This window comes from Scatophagus argus, chromosome 21, assembly GCF_020382885.2.
Source record: "Scatophagus argus isolate fScaArg1 chromosome 21, fScaArg1.pri, whole genome shotgun sequence".
In the NCBI taxonomy this organism is placed as follows: domain Eukaryota; kingdom Metazoa; phylum Chordata; class Actinopteri; family Scatophagidae; genus Scatophagus; species Scatophagus argus.
In genome coordinates, this window is record NC_058513.1 from 4390785 (window position 1) to 4411341 (window position 20557).

The 20557-nt window shown below is 40.9% G+C and overlaps 1 protein-coding gene across 9 annotated transcripts in view; it reads right to left on the minus strand.

Annotated features, from left to right (window-relative positions):
* Positions 1-20557, minus strand: part of cacna1g (calcium channel, voltage-dependent, T type, alpha 1G subunit) — a 134211-nt gene that overhangs the window by 106946 nt on the left and 6708 nt on the right. For all 9 annotated transcript variants that reach the window (XM_046376693.1, XM_046376692.1, XM_046376690.1 and 6 more), the window contains exons 2-3: positions 14048-14181; positions 538-635 (exon numbers count right to left, since the gene is read on the minus strand). In XM_046376693.1, coding sequence (XP_046232649.1) covers positions 538-635; positions 14048-14181 — 232 coding nt within the window. The remainder of the gene's footprint in view (positions 1-537; positions 636-14047; positions 14182-20557) is intronic.

Genomic DNA, 20557 nt, shown 5'->3' on the forward strand with positions numbered 1-20557 from the left:
TCCTCACATTACACGGTAAGTGGTCTGCTCCAGATTAAAGCGCATTTCAGTCCAAAGCCCTGCTACAGTGTAGTGTTTGGCACACATGGGACTCCCGTCCTTTGATTCACTATCCAAAAGTACCGAAACTGAGTCTAAGATGACTTTATGCATATTTGCACTTTGTATTTGTCCATTTTGAGGATGAAGACAAAGCATTGTTGAAACTTCAAGACTGAGGCCTAATTTAAACTCACTCACTGTCTTTTTTTTTTTGGCTCCGCATTCTCTGACTGACTGACTGACTGACTCCATCCAGCAGTTGACCTTTAAACCTCACATATCAAACATTTGAATATATATGTTTTCACCTCAGACTTGCACTGAAAAAGTCGACTCTTTTAAAAATCCCTCACAACGGCAACAATATGGCACCAATAGTCAAACCTTACACAATTTGTGTATCTGTAGCAGCTTGGCTTTGGTTCAGCACCACAGGTGTAGCACAGAGTGTTTGGAATCCATAGAAGTGTGAGAGGTCAGTAGGTTTGAACTCACTTGGCACTCGATTGATGGCTCTCAGAGGTCTCAGCACACGAACTGTCCTCACTGCTGAAAAACTGACGTTCTGCAGGTTGAGGGAGTACTCTAACATCCTGCAACGTATGGAGAGAAAGAAAGAAAATATGTGAAGATACAGCAGCCACAAACCAAATACTTGAACTACCAGCCTGCATAACCTGCTCTTTCATGTGGGAATAAAACCACAGAAAATGTAAGGGAAATATTATGTAGCAAATTTTTTATGACATGCATTACATGCTCTCCAACTCGAGCGGTAATTAACCTTCTAATGTTGCGAATCACATTTAGATTCTTGCCTTTGGAGATGACTGAAATACATGTGTTCTGGCAAACAATATGTTCCCATTCCAATGCTCATTGGACACCAACTACCAGACCAGAAAATCAGAAAAACACCACACACACACAATATGTGTGTTTGTGCTTGTACATGGAGCGCAGCATACACGCAATGTTTGTGTGTCCTACAAACACACGCATACATTCACATGCACCCTCGCACAATCAGCCTTCAAAGGAGCAAGCAGCATATGTGCATCCCCTTCGAGAGACGTCAAGAGAGGGTGAATCACTCGTCATTGAGAGGAGGTTGTGGCATCCACAGTACGTAAAAGAGCAGAATCACATCAGTCTGCCTCATAACCTTGAGAAGGCAAACACATACACACACACTTAACAGCCTCTCCAGCGGGCTCTCTCAGGCTGTGATGGAGGTTAGAAGGACAGCGCTTAGAGGAGAGTGCAAATGTGGAATGCTTGCAAAAACGTTTTTCTTGTTTCTTGATCAGTGTTTATCAGTGGCTCTTCTCTCTCTCTCTCTCTCTCTCTCTCTCTCTCTCTCATTGTGTGTGTGTGCGTGTGTGTGTCTGTGGAGCAGATGCTGAGCACATGTGCAGCTTGAAGGGGCGTGCAGATGAAGGAATTCCCTTCTCGCACCAAGTCCAAGTCTGTCTGTCTGACAAATCCGCAACACATGTTGGACAGTGTATGTGTGCGTGTGTGTGTATGTGTGCGTGTGCATGCCTGCACACAAGCCGGTTGGTCACCTTAAGTGCAAGAAACTCCCTTAATGAATGTGTGAATGTGTTTGTTCTTTTTCAGTTCTTTGAGGTGTCCCAGTACGAACCCATTTCTATCCTTTTTTTTAAAAAAAAAAAACCCAAAGCAACACTAAAACAAAAATACGCACAGCCTCACACACATACACATGCTCTAAGCACACACACACACACACCCAGAGCTGACAGATGGCCTGTGGGCTACAGAGAGTAGGTAAACGGGTAAAGCGTTAAGAGGACAGCACAGAGATGCCCTCCCATCACCAGCAGGGAGTTTCTGGTAGTTCCTGGTAACAGGTACATCACATTAACAGCTGACCGATGTTCGGTAATGGCTGCCATGGACAGCCAGGTCAAAAGGAACCAACTGGCACTTTGGAAGTACAAAAGAAATGCAACACATGAATGTCCCATTAAAATTATTATTCCCAACAGGAATATTAACATTGATTTCACATCATTGGGAATGTGAAAATAACATAAAAGGGCAATGTCAACAATATTGCATATTAAAGTCCATTTAATCCAAGTTATTTGTTCAGGACTGTGAGGAGCTGTTGACTAAGAAACTATTCATCCATATTGTTTTTTTGTTTTTTTCCTAAATCAAGTCCAAACCCTAATTACCATTACCAAACAGTTGAGAAAGGACTTGAAAAGGAAGTCTCTGTAATGTGACTGTTTTTTTTTTGGGAGCTTGACTCATACTAGAGAATAAAAGTCAGAATATTTTAGCCATTGCTTCATCAGTTTTGACCTTTCTTTTTGTCTTTTTTCGAAAATTCAATCTGTCTCTTGTTGGTCCAACTGCTTTATAAATGTGCGGTACTGAGTCACTGCAGTGCCCTTTAAGTTTAGTTTACAGTCACTGTAGAGTACTGCTGTTACACTACAATGATAAAGTATTTGGCTATGAGATACCAAAGAAGAAAGAAATGATTTACGGTGATGTACAAGACTTTAGCCAATTAATTGGTAAGTCAACCATAGTCCCTATGAGCCGTTTATGGCAACATTGAAGCCAATGGGAAAAGCCAAGTTACACTGCCAAAGACACGCTATAACTCTCCAGAGCAATATAATACAAATATTAGGGTAATTTTTTGTCAGACAGAGTTACATAAACATACTTAAAAGTGAATGACGAATGATGTCTGTTGAAAAATAAAAAAAAAATAAAAAAATCCATGCAAAAACACTTGCTGCCTCTGATGAGAGCCAGATGAAGTCTGGTGTGCTCAGTGAAAACTGACCCATCTCCCCTCATCTGGAATGAAGAAACAGCCGAGGAGAAATGGAGTGTATCAAACAAACGATGGAAATGACAGGAAGTTGTGCGCTGCTTTCGTCAGAGCTCGTGCCAGTGTTGATGATGCTGATACAAGGAAGGACAATGGGAGGCCGACTAAGAAATGAGAAGCAGGAGAGGACGGGGGAGGCCCAACCTTGGAGGGCCTTTGCGTGAGGAGAATTCCCAAACGAAAGCACACAGTGTAGATCTACACATGGAGACAGAGTCGAAGACGAAAAACAGTTTCACATCACGCTCCGATACGGTACCTGTGTACGTCCTGACAGAGAGATCCTCACAAGGACAAACTAACAGAGGACCGTAATGAGATTCATATAAGTCAAAAAATGAGGGCATGAACCAAAACCACACATTTAAGCACACCCACGCACACATACGCGTCCCTGTGTTTGTAGACAGCCTGTCGTCTCTTATCGGACAGGCTGAATGTGTGTGTGTGTTTGTGCCAAAGCAACCAGACTGGAGGATGGTATACAAACAGCTTTGCAGCTATGTCTCCTCCAAAACAAAGGTAGCCTGGAACAGGTTGGAACAGTGTGGAACAAACACACACACACACGCACACACACACAGATGATAACATGGACATAATGCCACCCAGAAAGACCTATAATAGGAAAAGTACGCAAGGCAGCTCAGGAATGTGGAGCAGTGTCCAGTCTTTCACCCGTCCTGTCCTCAACTAACCTTTATCTGTCTACCTTTCTGTCTGTCCATCTTCTGTCTGTGTCAGTCAGTCCACACTTCCTGCAGCTACTTCGCTGTTATAATTTTAGGCAGCCATCAGTCCTATATGTGACAGATGAATAAGATGGTGTGGATGACTGATAGATGGACCAAAACGGTAAATCAGTGTGAAATCAATGGTGAGCCAGGGATAAAAGGAACCTGACGAGTGAGGTCAGGTGCCTCAGTTTCCATCTCTGTATTTTTAGGCAAATCATGATGGATAGACTGAGAAAAGATTAATGGAATTGACAAAATTCTGATGGACTCGCCTCAATTTTTGTGCTTGTTTTGAGACTGGAGAGTTTAGTTTAACAGTGAAGAAATTATGTGATAAATACTTTAGGAATTGTATTTACACAAAATTTTAAAAATACAATTTTCAGAACAAAATGACTTCTACAGGCCAAAGTATTCAGTGTGACCTCCCTTGGCACTGAGCACATCTTGAACTCTTTTGAGGAGACTGTCGTGAAGTTTTCTAAAGTAATCTTCTTGCATATTAAACCAAGCTTCTTTCAGCACTTCACAGTTTTCTTCTTTAGATTTTTAGGCTGTCTTTTATTTCTTTCTCTGTCTAGGTGATCCCATACTGTGTCTATAATACTCAGGTCTGGACTCTGCAGAAGCCATTCCATGACTGTCAGTGTTTTAACAGCTGTTTTTCTCTCCAAATATGATTTCACTGCATTGGCAGTGTGCTTGGGATCGTTATCGTGCTGAAACATAAAACCAATCCCAATCAAGCGCTTTCCAGAAGGAATGAAATGATGAATTAAAACCTGCATGTACTTTTCAGCATTCATGATCCCATCAATTCAAACAATATCGCCAAGACTCCTGGCAGAAAGCCACTAGCTCTCAGTTACAGTCACGAGTCCTGTGGATCCAGATCTGTTTGGCATCGTGAGTCCCACGCTACCACTCAAGTCAGTTGGTTACAGTGTGATACAACTAATCCGGATGGACTACTTTTCGGCCATACAGGAAATTTTTCTAACCCGACTCCTTCGGCTCCCTGACTCACCTGATGACAAATAAGGTAGTAATCACTGCAAGTCCATGTAATTTATGCTATTTGTTGCAACTGTTTCTCGCTAACAACTACTTAGAGCGAATGAGGTAGATTATAAAGAGATTATGAATGCCACAGTTTATAATTTTATGTTTACATGGGCTGTTAGCAGCAAGCATGGCACAGACCTGGGTTAATGGGGGGGGGCTAAAACTTGGGTTATCTGTAACTGAGTGAATCAGGACTCATACTTGTAGATTAGGAACTAGCTGGTCAACATTTAGCAGCTAAAGATAGACAGATATTTCCCTCAGGAGTTGGTGGAGAACAAAACAGAGTTAAAAGAAGTACTCGAGTCACTCTTGACAGATTACCAGAAATGGCACAACTGGGAGAAACAGCTCGCACACCTTTGTCAAACTGAACATGAACATGACAGTAAGCTGTTCAAGTCAAAATTTTCAATTAGATAAAACAGATACATGGATGAAAACAATAAACCTGTTCTCTGATGGTTTCAGTTAACCTCATCTTAAAATTAATACCTTGCAGTCATATTTTTAAACATTCACACTGTTACTGTGCTCACACTTCCAATTCCACAATGTGCCAACCATAGTGAGAAAATTACATTTGGTTGTTTTAGTTCTGTGCAGAAGTAGAACTCATTCTGAAATGTTTTCGAGGCTCTCTGACCATATTAAGTATTTGCATATAAAACACTAACATCCTGGAGTGAAACCATTCATCCACGAAATACTGAGTCCTAGTCACAAAAACTGATTAATGCATTTATTTAGAAGTTATTTGATGTTTATTGGGGCATCAAACCGTTGTCTCACAGCTGAGTTCATTTCTTCAGTCGTCACACCAACTGAGTGATCCACAGTCAAACAGCTGCTTCACGAGTTTAACCCCAATGTTCTTGTTGCATCAGATAACAGATTAGAAAATTAGATTAAACCGCTTTACCACTGCAGCTCCACATGATTCTGTCTTGTCATTTATCTCTTATTATGAACTAACCAGTCATCTGACGCCTCATCTGATATTCCTTTAGTCACATATTGTTTGCATTTTATTTTCCTCCATCACTGACAGGCAAGCTGTCACACTGGATGTTCCACAGCAAAGAGTTGTGAGTGACGGATAGCTCTTTGAGTGGATGTGTGTGTGTGTGTGTGTGTGTTTAGGAGGTAATTTTCAGCGTTGATGTATGTATATCTGTACACAGTGTATCACTGAAGGGAAAATACTTCAGTATGTGTACCATAGAAGAAACTTACCAATTCTTATGTGACAGCACACATTTAAACAGTGCTGCATGGACAACAGCTACCAATGAGGGTCCAATCACATGAAAGAAAGTAGAGTATCATTAGGGGAGACGTGGAGAGAGGAAAAACCGCAGAGAACAGACAGATGGAGTGTTTTCATGCTGAATCAGATTGAAAGCCTTTCATAAGCAACACTTTCTGCCATCAGCCCACTCTGCTGCTTATCTAACCCAAATGTTAACCAACTTATTCCTCACAGTCATGGCTGATTACTGAATATCTCTCTTACACTTACATACTGTCTTAACCACAGAACTGTACTAATACATAGGGCACGCATTCAGTGTGCACCAGAGTTGATATGCCCTAATGGGAAATCTGACTGCTAGACCCCTGTTTTCTGTGAAAGGTCTGATGGGTAATGAGGTGCAATTTGCTTAAAACTCATGAAAACAAAAGACACCAGTGAAACCAGCAGGCTATTAATAAAACATATCAATAATAAAGTTACCTACTTGCTCTCATCCCCTTCAGAAATCTCATTATTTTGTAAATGAAGCAAACTATGCGTACAAAACTGTTGGCATACTGCGACAGTCTTTCTTGCATGCAAAATAGTCCGATTCAAACCAATAGCTCCCAGTTCAAACAAAATCAAGCTCAACAAACCAATTTTCTTCTGAATGCGCTTATGCCTGAGGGTACGTTTTTAATAATATACGTGCCTTTTCTTGATAACTGCAGAGCTTGGAAATTCCTCCGCCACTTGAAAATGGTCCAAAGAATTTCTTTATTATCAAAATATTCATATTCATACTACTACATAAATATGAACCATCAATGTCAAGTGAGTTGTTACTTTTCTACAACAATAAGTAAGAGAAGCTATACTTTATGAAATGCTGACACTAATGGAAGTGTTCTTCCAGCTTTCATAATAACTTGATGACTATAATGACGATGTAATTTGAAAGTAATGTACTTTCTCCAGCTAATCAGAATCAAGTGGCTTCTATGGACACTGTTTCAGTTTATGTAATTACTGCTGAATACTGTGTAAAACATATCATCACTTTCTCTGGAACTGAACAGTTTCAGTTAGATTTATTGTAAACGCATTACTACTCACAGCAGGCCAAATTTAGCACATGCTTGATTTTTATTTATTTATTATTATTTTAACATACAGGCTACCCTGCCTTCTTGGTGGAGGCTGTCGGCATTAACGTTCAGTCAAGGTGCGGAGAGGAGTAGCCGAGCAAAATGAGGGAGAATGAGGGGAAAAAATGACGAGGTACAGCCGAGAGGGAGAAAAAGACTGCAGGGAAGTGACGCTAATTGCTGCAGAATTACACGATGATTAGTTAGATCTCAACGCTGAATGATATCACAACAATCTCAAGTTGATACAATATTTTCAAAAAATAAGAAACACATAATCACCGTTTGCAGGGAAGCAGGAAATACATATGCAAGGATAAATCTATAGAAAATAACCATGTGTACACTCCTCTGTCAGGGAGCCTGCAGTCACTCGGAGCTACCAGAGCTTCACGATAATCAACACGAGTCCAGACTCAGCTCTGAAGAAGTGCCAGGTAGAAGCTTTAACAATGCAAATGTGACTGACTAACACCTGAAAGTGACACTTAAGCTGTTTATTTGAGTTTTGTAACAATAAAACTAAATGATATATAACTTGCAGAGTGAACAGAAACAAATTCTCAGCAAAACAGTCTAGTTGGTCCGTTGTGAATGTGTGGAGACCGGTCCCAGTCTGGCCCTGGTTGTGTGGCTCTATGCAGACTGCACACAGTACTCAGGGCTCAGTTTCATTTAATATATATTTGCATTTATAACATTCGACTAAAAGATACGAGGATGGAAGATCGATCAAAGTTAAAGTAGTATTTGACAGTGCTCTAGTGGTGAAGATGGTGGTGAAGCACAACATTCATTATCATAAAGTATCAGGTCTACATCAAGAAGAAAACTAAATTTGTTTTTTTTATTATTATTATTTGTTTTGGACAGCAGGACAAGCAATTTCACAACCCTTTCATAAGTTCATTATAACCTAAATTCTTGATAACGAGACAGACAAAAGCATAACGTGAGACAAATGAGTCCATTCTGTGGACGAATGCCTGCACTCTAAGTGTATTCACTCTCTGTGCACGACGAGGGCTTCCCATGACTAATGAAAGCAGGGTCTCATTCGGGAACACAAACTGAATCAGATTCTGCAGGATGATCCTCGACTACAACTTTGTAATTTAGGTTGATAATACAGCTGCAGTTTTACATGCAAATGCTGTCATTAAAACATTCTGCTCACGCGTCCTTTCAGCCTTTTGCATCTTCGCCCCCTCCCTCCTCTTTTCCTCCCCCTGACTGATAATCTATGACCAATCTGCTGACCCACTTGTAGTAGGGAGATAATCTAGCCAATGGAGGAGAACCCAGGTGCTTAAGGACACCCAGAACAAGAAATACAGCAGCACAGTCCTGATACTGCACATTGTCTGCAGAGAGAGAGAGAAGCCAAGGGACCTACTGATAACGGACAGATTGTTTAATGGCCGTCATTGTTCATAGAGGCTGTGTCTTCTCTTTTTCTTTCTTCTCTGGACTGCAACATCACTCTTCCACGCTTTCTCTCTCTGACTCTGCTTTGAAATGGAACGAATTCTCCAACAGTCATATACAAATATTTGCTCTTTGTCCTGAAGGAAGATGAGAAGATCGATACCAATCTCCTGTGTGTACGATAAGGAGAGCTGGAATTGGAAGGCCTTTAGCGTAGCTTAGTATGCAGACTGGAGACGAGGGAAACAGGCTGCCTGGCTCTGCTCAAAGTTAAACAATATAACTACCAACATCTAAAGCAGGGTAGTCGATATGTTGTGTCCTGTTTGTTTAACCTTTACATTGACAGAAACTTAAAAATTATAATTTGTAATTTCAGTGGGACTTACATACTGGGGTGAATGGTTGTTATTTGGTCAGAAATCAACTGAGAATGTAAATCAATTCACCTTAACACCGCAAACAATCTATTTTTCAGTTTATGTGTGGGTTAAAGCAAGATAAAACATGTTAATGTGGCAGCTTTACAGTAGCTGATGGCGTACAGAGTGAGGTTAGCTGTTAGCTCTCTGCTTCCGGTCTTCATGCTGAGCTAGACTAACCGGGCCCTGACTCCAGCAGCCTGTTGTGTTGAATGTGTGGGTGTAAAATCAACACTAAGTGCTCTGTTGGAACTAGCTAGTCTGAGCAACAGACTGGAACTTTCACAGTGAGCTCAACAATTGTACCTGTATTCATACAAACGTTTAACTTAGTCAAGTACTTTCAAAGCATTGACATTTTATCAAGTGCATCTTTCAGCAAATACAGAGCCAAAACCTGCAACTGACTGGTGACAGAAAGCAGGAAAATGTCTCTGGAAATCACACATGAACTAGCTAGCCTGATACGTGCTTGCGTTTGTCTGTTACCTGAATAATGATTCACTGATTCAGTGCACTTTGTTTTGCATTGACATAAAACTGATATCATCATCTCATTCTCTGACAGAAAGCAAATAAGCATGTTTTCAAAAAATGTTTGACTGAAAACAATGATCATTCACTTTTCCCTCTACCTGCATCTCTATCAGCACCCTTCCTTTCCATTTCCCCCTCCACCTCATCTTTTCCTCTCCCCGTAATTTTTTTTTCCTTCAACATTTTCTTTCTCTCTTCCTTCCTCTTGACATCTCTACCATCCTCGCCTCTCCTCCTCCACCTTCACACTCTTTCTTCCTTCCGCTGTCTCCCAAACTGGGCTGGAGCCGATCCAAAGAGTCATCAATTAATCATAAGAGAGAAAAAAGGAGAGGACGCTGAGGATTAGGTTCTGCGCTTCTCTCTCACCTCCTTTAGTGTGAGCCAATCACAGCTCTGAAATCCACAGGATGTGTTGAATTTTTATAGATGGTTAAAGACGCGAAGCTTGCATTTTAAATACCAATATGTCATGGTAAAATTAATAATATCTTCATTTAATTACTTTCAATGGAATTTTTCCGGTTACTTTATTGAAGGGGAAAAGTACATTGCAGGTTGATAGATTTTTGCCTCTAAAAATAACATTTTTATGTCTAAAATTTAAAAAGACATTGGTTTGAGTTAAGCCAGGAATCATCCATCTTCAGTCATGTCTATCACTCTACAGTCACAGTCCAGTGCAGCAAAACATAAAAAAACTGGCCCAAAAGGAATTCTATACGGCTCTACGACAGTGGTGCTGAACACAGGAATTAGAAACAACCCAAAAACTCTGAAGCAAAAAGGAAAAACAAGGGGGAAAAGGAAGACAGCTTATTTTAATGAAGCCACAAAAGTTTGTGAGCCATACACAGGAGATACTGTATAAAGGTAATAACTGCATGCATTGTAATGCTGATCCAGCGTGTAGTATAATGGCAGAGATAATAGCAGGGCAGGGGGTAATTTTAGGTTTTTATGTCAAAATTCTAAAGTAAAATGCTTACATGTCTTAGATGCGAAAATGTTTTCTGTAGCTAGGTTCTTTAGAATAGGTACCTTACCATACTGCGCCTACTCACTCATAGTCTATGAAATATATAGCAGGACAATGTCAAAACAAAAAAAAATTTAAACTGACCAGTACAACCAAAATGAGTATTTTTTTCCATGGTGCCTGTCACCAAACATCAGAGCAGATGCATATTGAGGAAGTCCAGTGAAGAAATCGACCCGACTGCCTCAGCTTCTCTTCCCCCCTCTGTGTGCCTTTCACTGTCAATCTATCACCCTTCCTCCTGGTCCCTCCCCACTCCCCCTCTTCTTCCTCAGTTATCCTTTCTGTCTCTCTCCAGGAGGAATTCAGCCACAGACAGAGTGTTAAGTCAGATCGATGTACTGTGGATAGGATACCCTGTCTGCTGCAGTGAGTGACGGTACTCCCTGCTTTTTAGACTCCCTCGGCTATCGACTGGGGCTCCACTGCACCAATCAATAAATAAATACATAAATAAATGAAAACACTATTCACAAGTCGGTCAATTTAGAGCTGAGCCTAAGATGTAAGTTGGATTACTTGAGTGTCTTCTTCTTGACATGTACCAGTAATAATAACTAGTTCTGTTAATCAATTCTACCACTTACAAAAACATTGTACTTGGCAGAGTTATGAGTACTGAGATGTGGTACTAAAGTGACATCACCACAGTGAAGTTTAATACCCAGAAAATCAAAAGCTGTTGAGACATTTCATTAAAAATCAGAAATGTGAACCTAATGGAAGAGCAAGATGAAATCCATCCAATGGCTGTGGACCGACTGACGGACTGACACCAGAGTGGCTAAAAATAAGACTGGGGTTGTAATATTCTGTACTGTCGGCTGTGTTTCCTGCTGGTTTCTGTACTGTTGCCGTGTATGTGATATGAACAGCATGTGCCATAATGTATTTTCTGTCTGATTTCAGCAATGTGTTGGTTTTCTGAAAGTATTTTTTTTTTTTGTGATGTGAGCACAGTTCTTAAAGGACTGCCAAGTTAAGGGTGAGAACTTATTTATGCATGAAAAACAGACCCATCTTGCCTTCGAATTTTATGGAAAGATGACAGTTAAAAGACCTCAAGAGGCGAATGTCTTCATATTCCGTGTTCATAACATGCACGAATGATCCTCAACGACTTGACAGGCAATACAAACAAAGTCATCTGAAGCCATAAAGCAGCCGGAGTGCATTTTTCTATTCACACCGGGTGCTGTCATCAGCTTTTCACACACATGAATCCGAAGAGTGATGCACGTGAGCCTGCCACAGAATGAAATATGTAGTGTTTTGAAGGCATGCCCAGTGATGCAACTGCAAAATGACTTGTGTGATCAAATTGTTTGCGACATTAAAATGTCATTTATCAAGTGTGAGTTTCATCTGTTACTTTTAGGTAAGAAACTTCTATTTGCTGATTTGGTCCTCATTGGGTGAATGCAGCAGTACATCAATCCTGCACTCTCATCCACCATTCAGCAGCCAAGATTTCCCTCTCCTTCTCCACACCTCCACCAGCCGACCCTCCATCACCTCCTCCTGTTTCCCTCCTGACCGTGACGTGAATAGAAGAAGAGAGAGCGCAGACCTGCTGAAAAAGCAGCTTAGCTGTAATTATCGTCTCGGAGAGAAACAAACAGTTCATCAGAGCCATCCTCCGCAGACATAACAACTGTTGCCAGGATATATCAAATGCTCGACAACCAGCCGTTTCCAAGGTTACCATTGTCTCTGTACAAATGGGATATTGTTTTTTTTTTTTTTTTTTTATTTGGTCAGAAATGGCAAGATACCATAACCCATGAAAGTTTATGAACACATACAAACACACACACATGCTCACACGTCACCTCTCAGATGTAAGCCAACATGCTTGCAGACACCAGCAGCTACCGACAGAGGAACAGACTTCATTTCTTGTGCCGTGTTTTCTGGCTCCATATTGTACACACACACACACACACGCCAAACCTATGCCAGGAACCTTTTCCAGGAATTATCGTTAAATATTTAAATATTAAGTGCATGTGGTCCCATAATTACAAGGTGACCAGCGCGATGAATCACTTCTCTTTGCGGGTCTTTCTGTATTCAGTTGTGAGACAGCACTGGATGGTATAAATATATTTGTTTGAATTTGTTTGAATACAGCATTAACTTAAAATCAAGTTAGCAAGGGAAAGCTGCAATGACCCAGTTTCTCCCATCAGTACATTATTCATCTGTATGCATTTAAGTAGAATATCTCTTCATAGCCGAACATTACGTCTGTTTTCATTGAATGTTGCTGTAGTTTACATTTGAAGATCATTTTATTGGCCCTATCACTCAGTGGATTAGTGCCTGAATATCAGGCATTAAGGTAATCCCCATCTAACGCACTACCACTGTATCAGTTGTTCTCTGGGGAAGAAGTCTTTATCTTAAACAATTTCAACTCAAATATACGTTTAAAGAGAGCAGAGCAATTAAATAAACGAGGGCTGAGAAAGAAGCTCTGGAGCTGCCGCTACAAAAAAGCCCAAGAAAGCCTCTCACAGCTATGCCTTGCAGGTGTGTTACTGAGTAAAAGTGGGTGAGATATATCTCATCTCTGCTGCTGAAGGACATACACACACATAGTCAAACACACACGCTCAGAAGGAAACATGCGCTGTTCCCACTGATGGACGACAGAAGCTGCGGCAGAAGGGTGGCATTAAAAACCAGCAGGGGATGTAGCGTGATGAAAATGTCAGACTGAAAGCAGCAGGCTTTATTCTGTAAAATGTTTAATCAAATTACAGCGTGCGTGCATTAGTGCATGTGTCACTGTGTGTCACTGTGTGCGCCTTTTTCAACGTACATGTGAGTGTAAAACCACGATATTTGTCAGTGAGTATATCGTGTGCAGGGTTCTGCGCATGACACGAACGCATGTGTGTGCATGTGTGTTAAGCACAAAACACGTTAAATCTGCCAGTGAAGCAAAGTCATAAAGTGTACAAATGAAGAGAGTAAAAAGTTAAGCATTTATTTTCTTAAAACCTGAGCTCACTCTCTGTGGTTGTGTGACCAGGGAGAGTGAGACAGACTCTGAGCACTAATTTAAGAGGGTAATGTTTTCTACTTAAAAGGCTTTCACAGGACATTTAGAGAAAATGAATTTCATGAAAGTCTGGAAGGCACTAGGAAGAAGCCCAATGTGACTGAGAGAACGGGTTCTAACAGGTTACTGCTTCATGTCCAAGGATGTTTCATCCGCTCTGAGGGCACCAAGCAAACAAAATCCTGCAGCTTATTAAAATCTCATGACACAATTACATTTCTAATCTCAAAATATCTATTAACCTCTTGATTCTGTACTTGTTCTGTGAATCTGCTCCCGCCTTCCCAAATCCTGACTTGCAGACTGATTGCTAACTCAAATTTGTTGCATGTGTGTGTATACTGCTTCTTGTTCAAGCCTCCAGTGTTTATGCATGGTTATGCTTGGCCACCTGTGTGTTTGTGTGCGTGTGTTTGTGCATGTCATTGCGTAACTCACCCAGCCACTACTATGAAGAAGTCCAAGCGGTTCCATGTGTCTCCAAGGTAACACTTCTTGCCAAAAATCCCCAGAGCCACCATCTTGATCACCATCTCAATGGCAAAGAATGCAAAGATGAAGTCATCAAAGTCCTGCGGAGAGACAGACACAAACAAATACAACTTAACTTTATTATCTAGAGTAAAACAACATAAAGTACAGCTGAAGCCGATGGGAATGGCTTTAGTTTTGGAGAAATCAAAATTTTCATCTGGTGCTTGCGCTGAAAGAAAACTCGGAGTACCACCAAAGTTAAAATGCGTCCTGAGGGGAACACAAATTTCATGGCAATCCATCACATAGGTCTCAAGACATTTTACTGAAATTTACAAATGCAAACGTCACGGTCACAGAACAGGAAAAATCAGGGATCAACAAAAGCTTTAGGACACATCCTCTGAGGATCATGAATGTCTGTACAAAGTTGATGATGATCCATTCAAAAGTTGTTGAGATATTTTAATATGAACCAAAGTGACCGACTGACTCAAGCAGACTGTGAATGCAACAGGGTGTGGTTAAATATGACAAAATTGTAAGAGATTGTAAAAGAAGTGATCACCTAAAGTTGCTGCCTGTTATCACAATAAGCAAACTCTGTTCACTGAATGCAAAAATGGAATCGAATTGAGCTATTTTTTCTGAGGTAAAAAAAAATGAGACTTTGAGCTTAACTTCAGATAAATCTCCACATAAATTCACTTCAGTTCGTTGTTATTTATTTGCATATATTAGTGTAAGAAAATACAACCTTGCTGTCTTAACACACTCAATTATCGTGATATTACATTTTGTGATACTACATGGCTTTTCAGTAAATCTGTATTTTTAAGTAGTTTAATTATTTCATTTATCCAATTTATTTTATTTTATTTTTTGTTTTGCTGATGTAAACAAGTGCTCCTATATATATATATATATAGGTGTGTGTGTTTTTATAGTGCCAATCCATGAGATCAGCCAATCTTAGGCAGCCTCCAACAGCAGTCATATTTGATGTTTAAAAATAGCCTACTGAGAACCTGACGGTAATGTGATGCTTCATTAATTCCTGCAGAGGAATCCTCTTTTCTCTTTGCCCTGCTGTCAGGAGGTCAGGCTCCCCGTGGAGGGAAAAGAAAAAAAAGAAAGCAAAGACAAAAAGAGAACAGCCTCCTTGCAGTCACTTGCTCAAGGGCACTTCAGCAAGCCAAATGCCCATGACAGCCGGTCCTCCGGTCTAATGATGCTTTTGCACATAGAGGCCACCTTGCTGCCTTAACAGAGACTCAGCTGACAAATGGCTTCCCGTCCACAGTATACAGTGTAATAACCTGCAACAAGCCACTCATTTTACTAATCAGTATTCCTGCCCTCATTACCTTCTGTCTGGCTGTCTGACTAAGCTTCAGCTCTCCAAATCATTATCAGACTGGACTGAGGAAGAAAACGAGGGCGAGAATGAGGACAGGAGTTGGACGAGAATTAAAAAGAAGACCTTAATTCTTGTAATACAAAAATCAATAAATACATTTAAAAAGGCAGGAGAGACAGAATGGGAGATGAAGAGGGAAAAATCCAGCTCAAAGTCATAAAATAAAAGAAAAATACTGGAAGGAGATCAAGGCTCAAGACACCCACTGATAGATGAGTCATGCAAACATGAACAGAAAAATGTATAAATATATCAAATCTTCTTAGCTCAGGCAGAAACTGGCCTCTCACTACTCTGAAGTTCACTGTGAGTGAAATGTAGAGGTTCACACGGGAATGAACATGTGTGTGTGTGTGTGTGTGTGCATGCAAGGAAAGGTTCTCATCTGTCCCATCTCTGGAGAGCATTCATGTAGTCTGCTTAGAAAACATATGGGCCCGCACTACTGTTTCCAGGGCATACAATCAACAGCTGCCCCAGGTTAACTCCTCAATACTGACCGTCCAGCACTCCAGATGTTTTACACACTACTCATTTAGTGGCAGAAGAGCAGATTACTCACTGATGGATGGTCCCCAAAAAGAAAAGGTGGGGGAAAAAAAACATTGTCTCCAGTGTTTGATCTATATTTAATCCAAACTGTCTGTCTGCTGGAGAAATTACAGTGTTGTGCAGTACTGGGGAAGCTACCAGTTACTTCACACGGGCAGAAGTTGAACTACAGCAAAGATTTAACTTTAAAACATTAAAACTTAGCTTTAAAATTCAACCTATTTTGTAAGAAAAAAAAAGATCAAATTAACATTAAAGCATATGTACTATGAAATTCTAGTAAAATAGAAAAAAAAAAGCCACAAACTAGCAAAAACATCACTCCAAAAACATCACTGAATTCGTTGCAAAAAGTTCCCACTTGTTGTCTTAAATAAATAAATGAAATACTGTTCATGGAAAAGTGCATTTTCTATACCTTTTATCAATCCCAGCAAAGTCAAGGGCTGACACACAAAGACACACACACTCACACCTAGGTGCAGAGAAAACCCATGCAGGCACAGGGAGAACATGCAAACTCCAAACAGAAGGACCCAGACCGGGATTCGAACCTGGAACCCTCTTGCTGTGAGGGAACAGGGATTAATAAAGGAATTCTGATTCTGATTCTGATTATCACTGCAACTCCTATGATAAACAGATGGGCGGCTCGGAGGAAAAAGGAAGAGAAAATCCCCTCAGCAAAGGCCACATTGCAAATGTTGATTCTCAACGTGATGATCAATCAGGTGGGATTGATTATCACCTGATACAATGTGGAAAGCCCAGAACACTTTAGTCCTTCACCTTGAGGGTGTGTGTGACAGACATGTGTTACCTTCATGACACATGAGCTTCAAAAAGAGGGCAAAACACACGCTTGTGATGTTCTGTTCTGCAGGTGCCTGGAAATAAAATATTGAGCTAACAAGCCAGCAAGATTCAATGTCAGTTAGAGTGGTCCATGTTATGGACACCCTGAAGCCAGTCAGAATCGAGTATTCACACAGACCATGGTATAATTAGCATTAAATATAATCAAAACTTTATTCAGGTCTAACTTTCCAATTTCAAACTGAATGACTTGTAAGAGCTGGTACAGAAAGTTAATGCCGTGAAACAGACTGTTAGCTAGCACAAACTCCAGGAAATGATGACTTACAGAAAATGATATTTTAGCAGCTGATATTTCCACAGGATAGATATGCGTGTAAGTATGTGTGAATAGCTTCTGTCTGCCTGGATATAAAATCCCAATTACACCAACAGGGAAGCATCCTGCACTTGTCAGTTATCAGCTCTCCAAAACGTTATTTGCACATTTTGCATGTTAGATAACAGGACACATCAACAGTGTGCTGGAAGAATAACCAGAAAATCCAACTATTGACAGATGTTACAACTCAACGTGCATGACGGAGAGAGAACTAGCCTGGTGTAAAATAGAGAAGAGCAGGAATGTTTACGGTCGTGCTGAGCATATAATGACTGCATTGCATTCTCCTCTAATATTCCATCCTTTTATCTTTGTTCACTTTTGTTTAATGAAGGAGACTCCTCTTGTCTCTGCTGGGGAGTGATTACTCATCTATTTTGCATTAACTAAAGCCTGCAGAGCCCATAAGAGAAGAAACCCCCTTAAGACTCAGGGTGATGATGGGGACAATGTCTTTACTTTTCTGCACACTGATTACACAACACATACACTACATGCATACTGTGACACAGCCTTTAAGGACTCTTGATAAACTGACATTGAGCTGATGTCAGCCAGCTCAACCTTCCAAGTCCTGAGGACTTTCCAGTTGAGCACACTGGTGTAGCAGCACATGGGAATACAGCCTCTGCAATATCAATTTCCTGGAACTTGCATCACACATCAGCAGAGCGTGAGACACGCTGCATGATTCTGATGAACACGGATTGGATTTGAACATACAGCAGAAGCTCTGTGGATACCGCTTCAATCACAGCCTAAGGTCGCCAACGCTTCCTGACGACAACAAGCTGACTATTTACCAAAATGTGTCTGTGTGTGTGTCTGTATGTGTATACTGTCATCATGGTTCACTGGTTGGATGTCCTTGTGGAGTCGAGAGAAGCCTAACACACACGCACACACACACACACACACACACACACACACCCCTGCCTCAGAGGGAATAGACACCAGTGACCTGTGTTGAATGGCTCACTGCTCGCACTGTCCCTAATTTCTTCCCTCCGCTGCTTTCGCTCCTAGTGAAAAAAGGGAGGGAGTAGACTATTTAAAGTCCAGTAGAACAATTTCTGCAACTTTTGGATTATCTCCAAAGACTAAAGAGACTTTATGTAAAAACAAAACTGAAAAGTTAATTATGTTATATGATTAAGCCTAACACTCGTACAGACAATCTCGTGAAATTGGCTTTCATTTGGCGTGACAGTCACAAATGTGAAATAGGCCAACAAATGAGAAGTTGTGGTGAGTCAACCCAATCTATCTCTTTAAAGCTGTGACGGAAGAATGAATACAAAAATACTGTTGAAGTAAAATTAAGTGGTGATTCAAGTCATTTCGGAGGTGGTTATGCAGTTATCCATGGCAAACTGAACTAACCAGTGTATCAGAACTCAAAAACACATTAAAAGCTTAAAAACTTTTCATTCTAGTTGTGCTTGTGTTGCTGTTGCTTTTTGTGTTCATTGCTGCACTGGTTTAATACTGCATCTCTCAAGAGATCATTTGTCAATGAAGCAGTGTTGGCAGTACTGTAAAGCCTTTGTCTTTTGATTTTGTGTAGGTGGCAGGTAACACTATTCATCTTCTATATTTATTCCACACAAATCAGTGTCAGAAAAGGAAAAGCCTTCACTTCCTGTGCACCAGACGAACCCTGGAAAGACTCACCGGACACTCGCTGTTTATAACAGCAATTGTAAAAGCTACAAACTGTGAACTGTGGGTACAGGATTAATCTCTGGTGGAAGTGAAAAAGGAAATGAATTTACATATATCCCAATGTTGCACATTACAGGCCTGTGTCATGGTAGGAAAAGCATAGGTCTTTCTATACAGGCGTTCCAGGAAGTCACACAGCAAGTCAGTACGCACAATACCAGGACTCTGGTGCTGTGTCATGTCAAAAGGCAGGACTGTTAACTTAAGCATAATATGATTTAGTCTATAGTCTAGTCTATTGTATGGGGATGGATCAATTTTTGTGCCAGTAGAGGGCAGAAAAACACATAAAACAAAGTACCACGGCTGTTAGGTCGCTTTTTCAGTGTCTTGCCATGTCAGCGACAGAAAGTACACCGAAGTAAACCAGGAAGGTGATTTAACTATGAGTACCATGGCATTACAAATGTCTTCACTCTGAGCAGACACAGCAGCAGCCTCCTGCTTTGGTCTCTACATCCCAAAATACAATTACGCCTAAAAACACTGAATCTAATTTTATTACACAATAGTAATGTGAAGCATAACATTTAATGTAATATTTATAAATGAAAATTGCATTTGTGTGACTGTCAAAGATGGTGGCAGTCCATAAACCTGTTTCAGGCGGTGAAACGTTCCTTTAGTAACCTACAGGTGGCGCACAGACAACCATCACAGACAATACATCTGAGTTATTGTACAGTATATAAACCGCACTGACACTGAGGCTGCAGTCCACACCAGGTTCTCATCACTTTTTCCTTTGGAATACACATATTCAATTTTATTTCAGTTTCCAATTCAAGTAACCTTTAATATTTCCCCTCTTTATGGCAATGAAGAAAAAGAAGTGTGAAATACGCTTGATATCTTTTGCCCTCTGACATCCTTTTCCGCTCTCCCACTCCTGTCTCTCTGCAGTAACAGCTTGACGGGATTCCTGCTCTCTGTGAGCTACTGGCATTCCTCCTCCTCCTCTTCCTCCTTCTCACGTCCACCGCCGACTTCCAACTCTCTCATCTTTATCTCTCCCTTATCTTTTTCTCCCACTGCCTCCGTCTCTCTCCCTGGGAAGTCATATCACTCCCCAGTTACTGTGATTATGTCTCCCACGGTATCTCAGTGCGCACGCCTGCGGTGTGCGAGTGTGTGCGCGGTTAATGGCGCATCTGTGTGTCTGCATGCCCGCGTGTATACGGTGTGTGTCATTTTTCATGCACTTGCTCGTAATAACTTTGGAGTGTATTTGTGTGTGTAACTATAAGCTTCTGTGTGTCTATCTCTCACACACAGTTACGCCATACAGACATAAAACATTCAGACAGCTTCGTTTCCCCTCTCTCTCCATGTGTATACAGACTTGTGTGAACCTCTCAGCCTAAACAGTCATACCACACACAAGCTTAACCGCCCTCTGTGTGTGTGTGTGTGTGTGCGCGCGTGCGTGCGTGCGTGCGTGCGTGTAAACGTGTTGCTTCTCTCATTGCCTGAGAACAAGTGTAAACACACGTGTCGGCCAGGCCCACACAGACATCAGCACGCTGTATTGCGTGTTATCAATGCGTCAAACGAGTGCCAACATTACACGCCCTCTCAT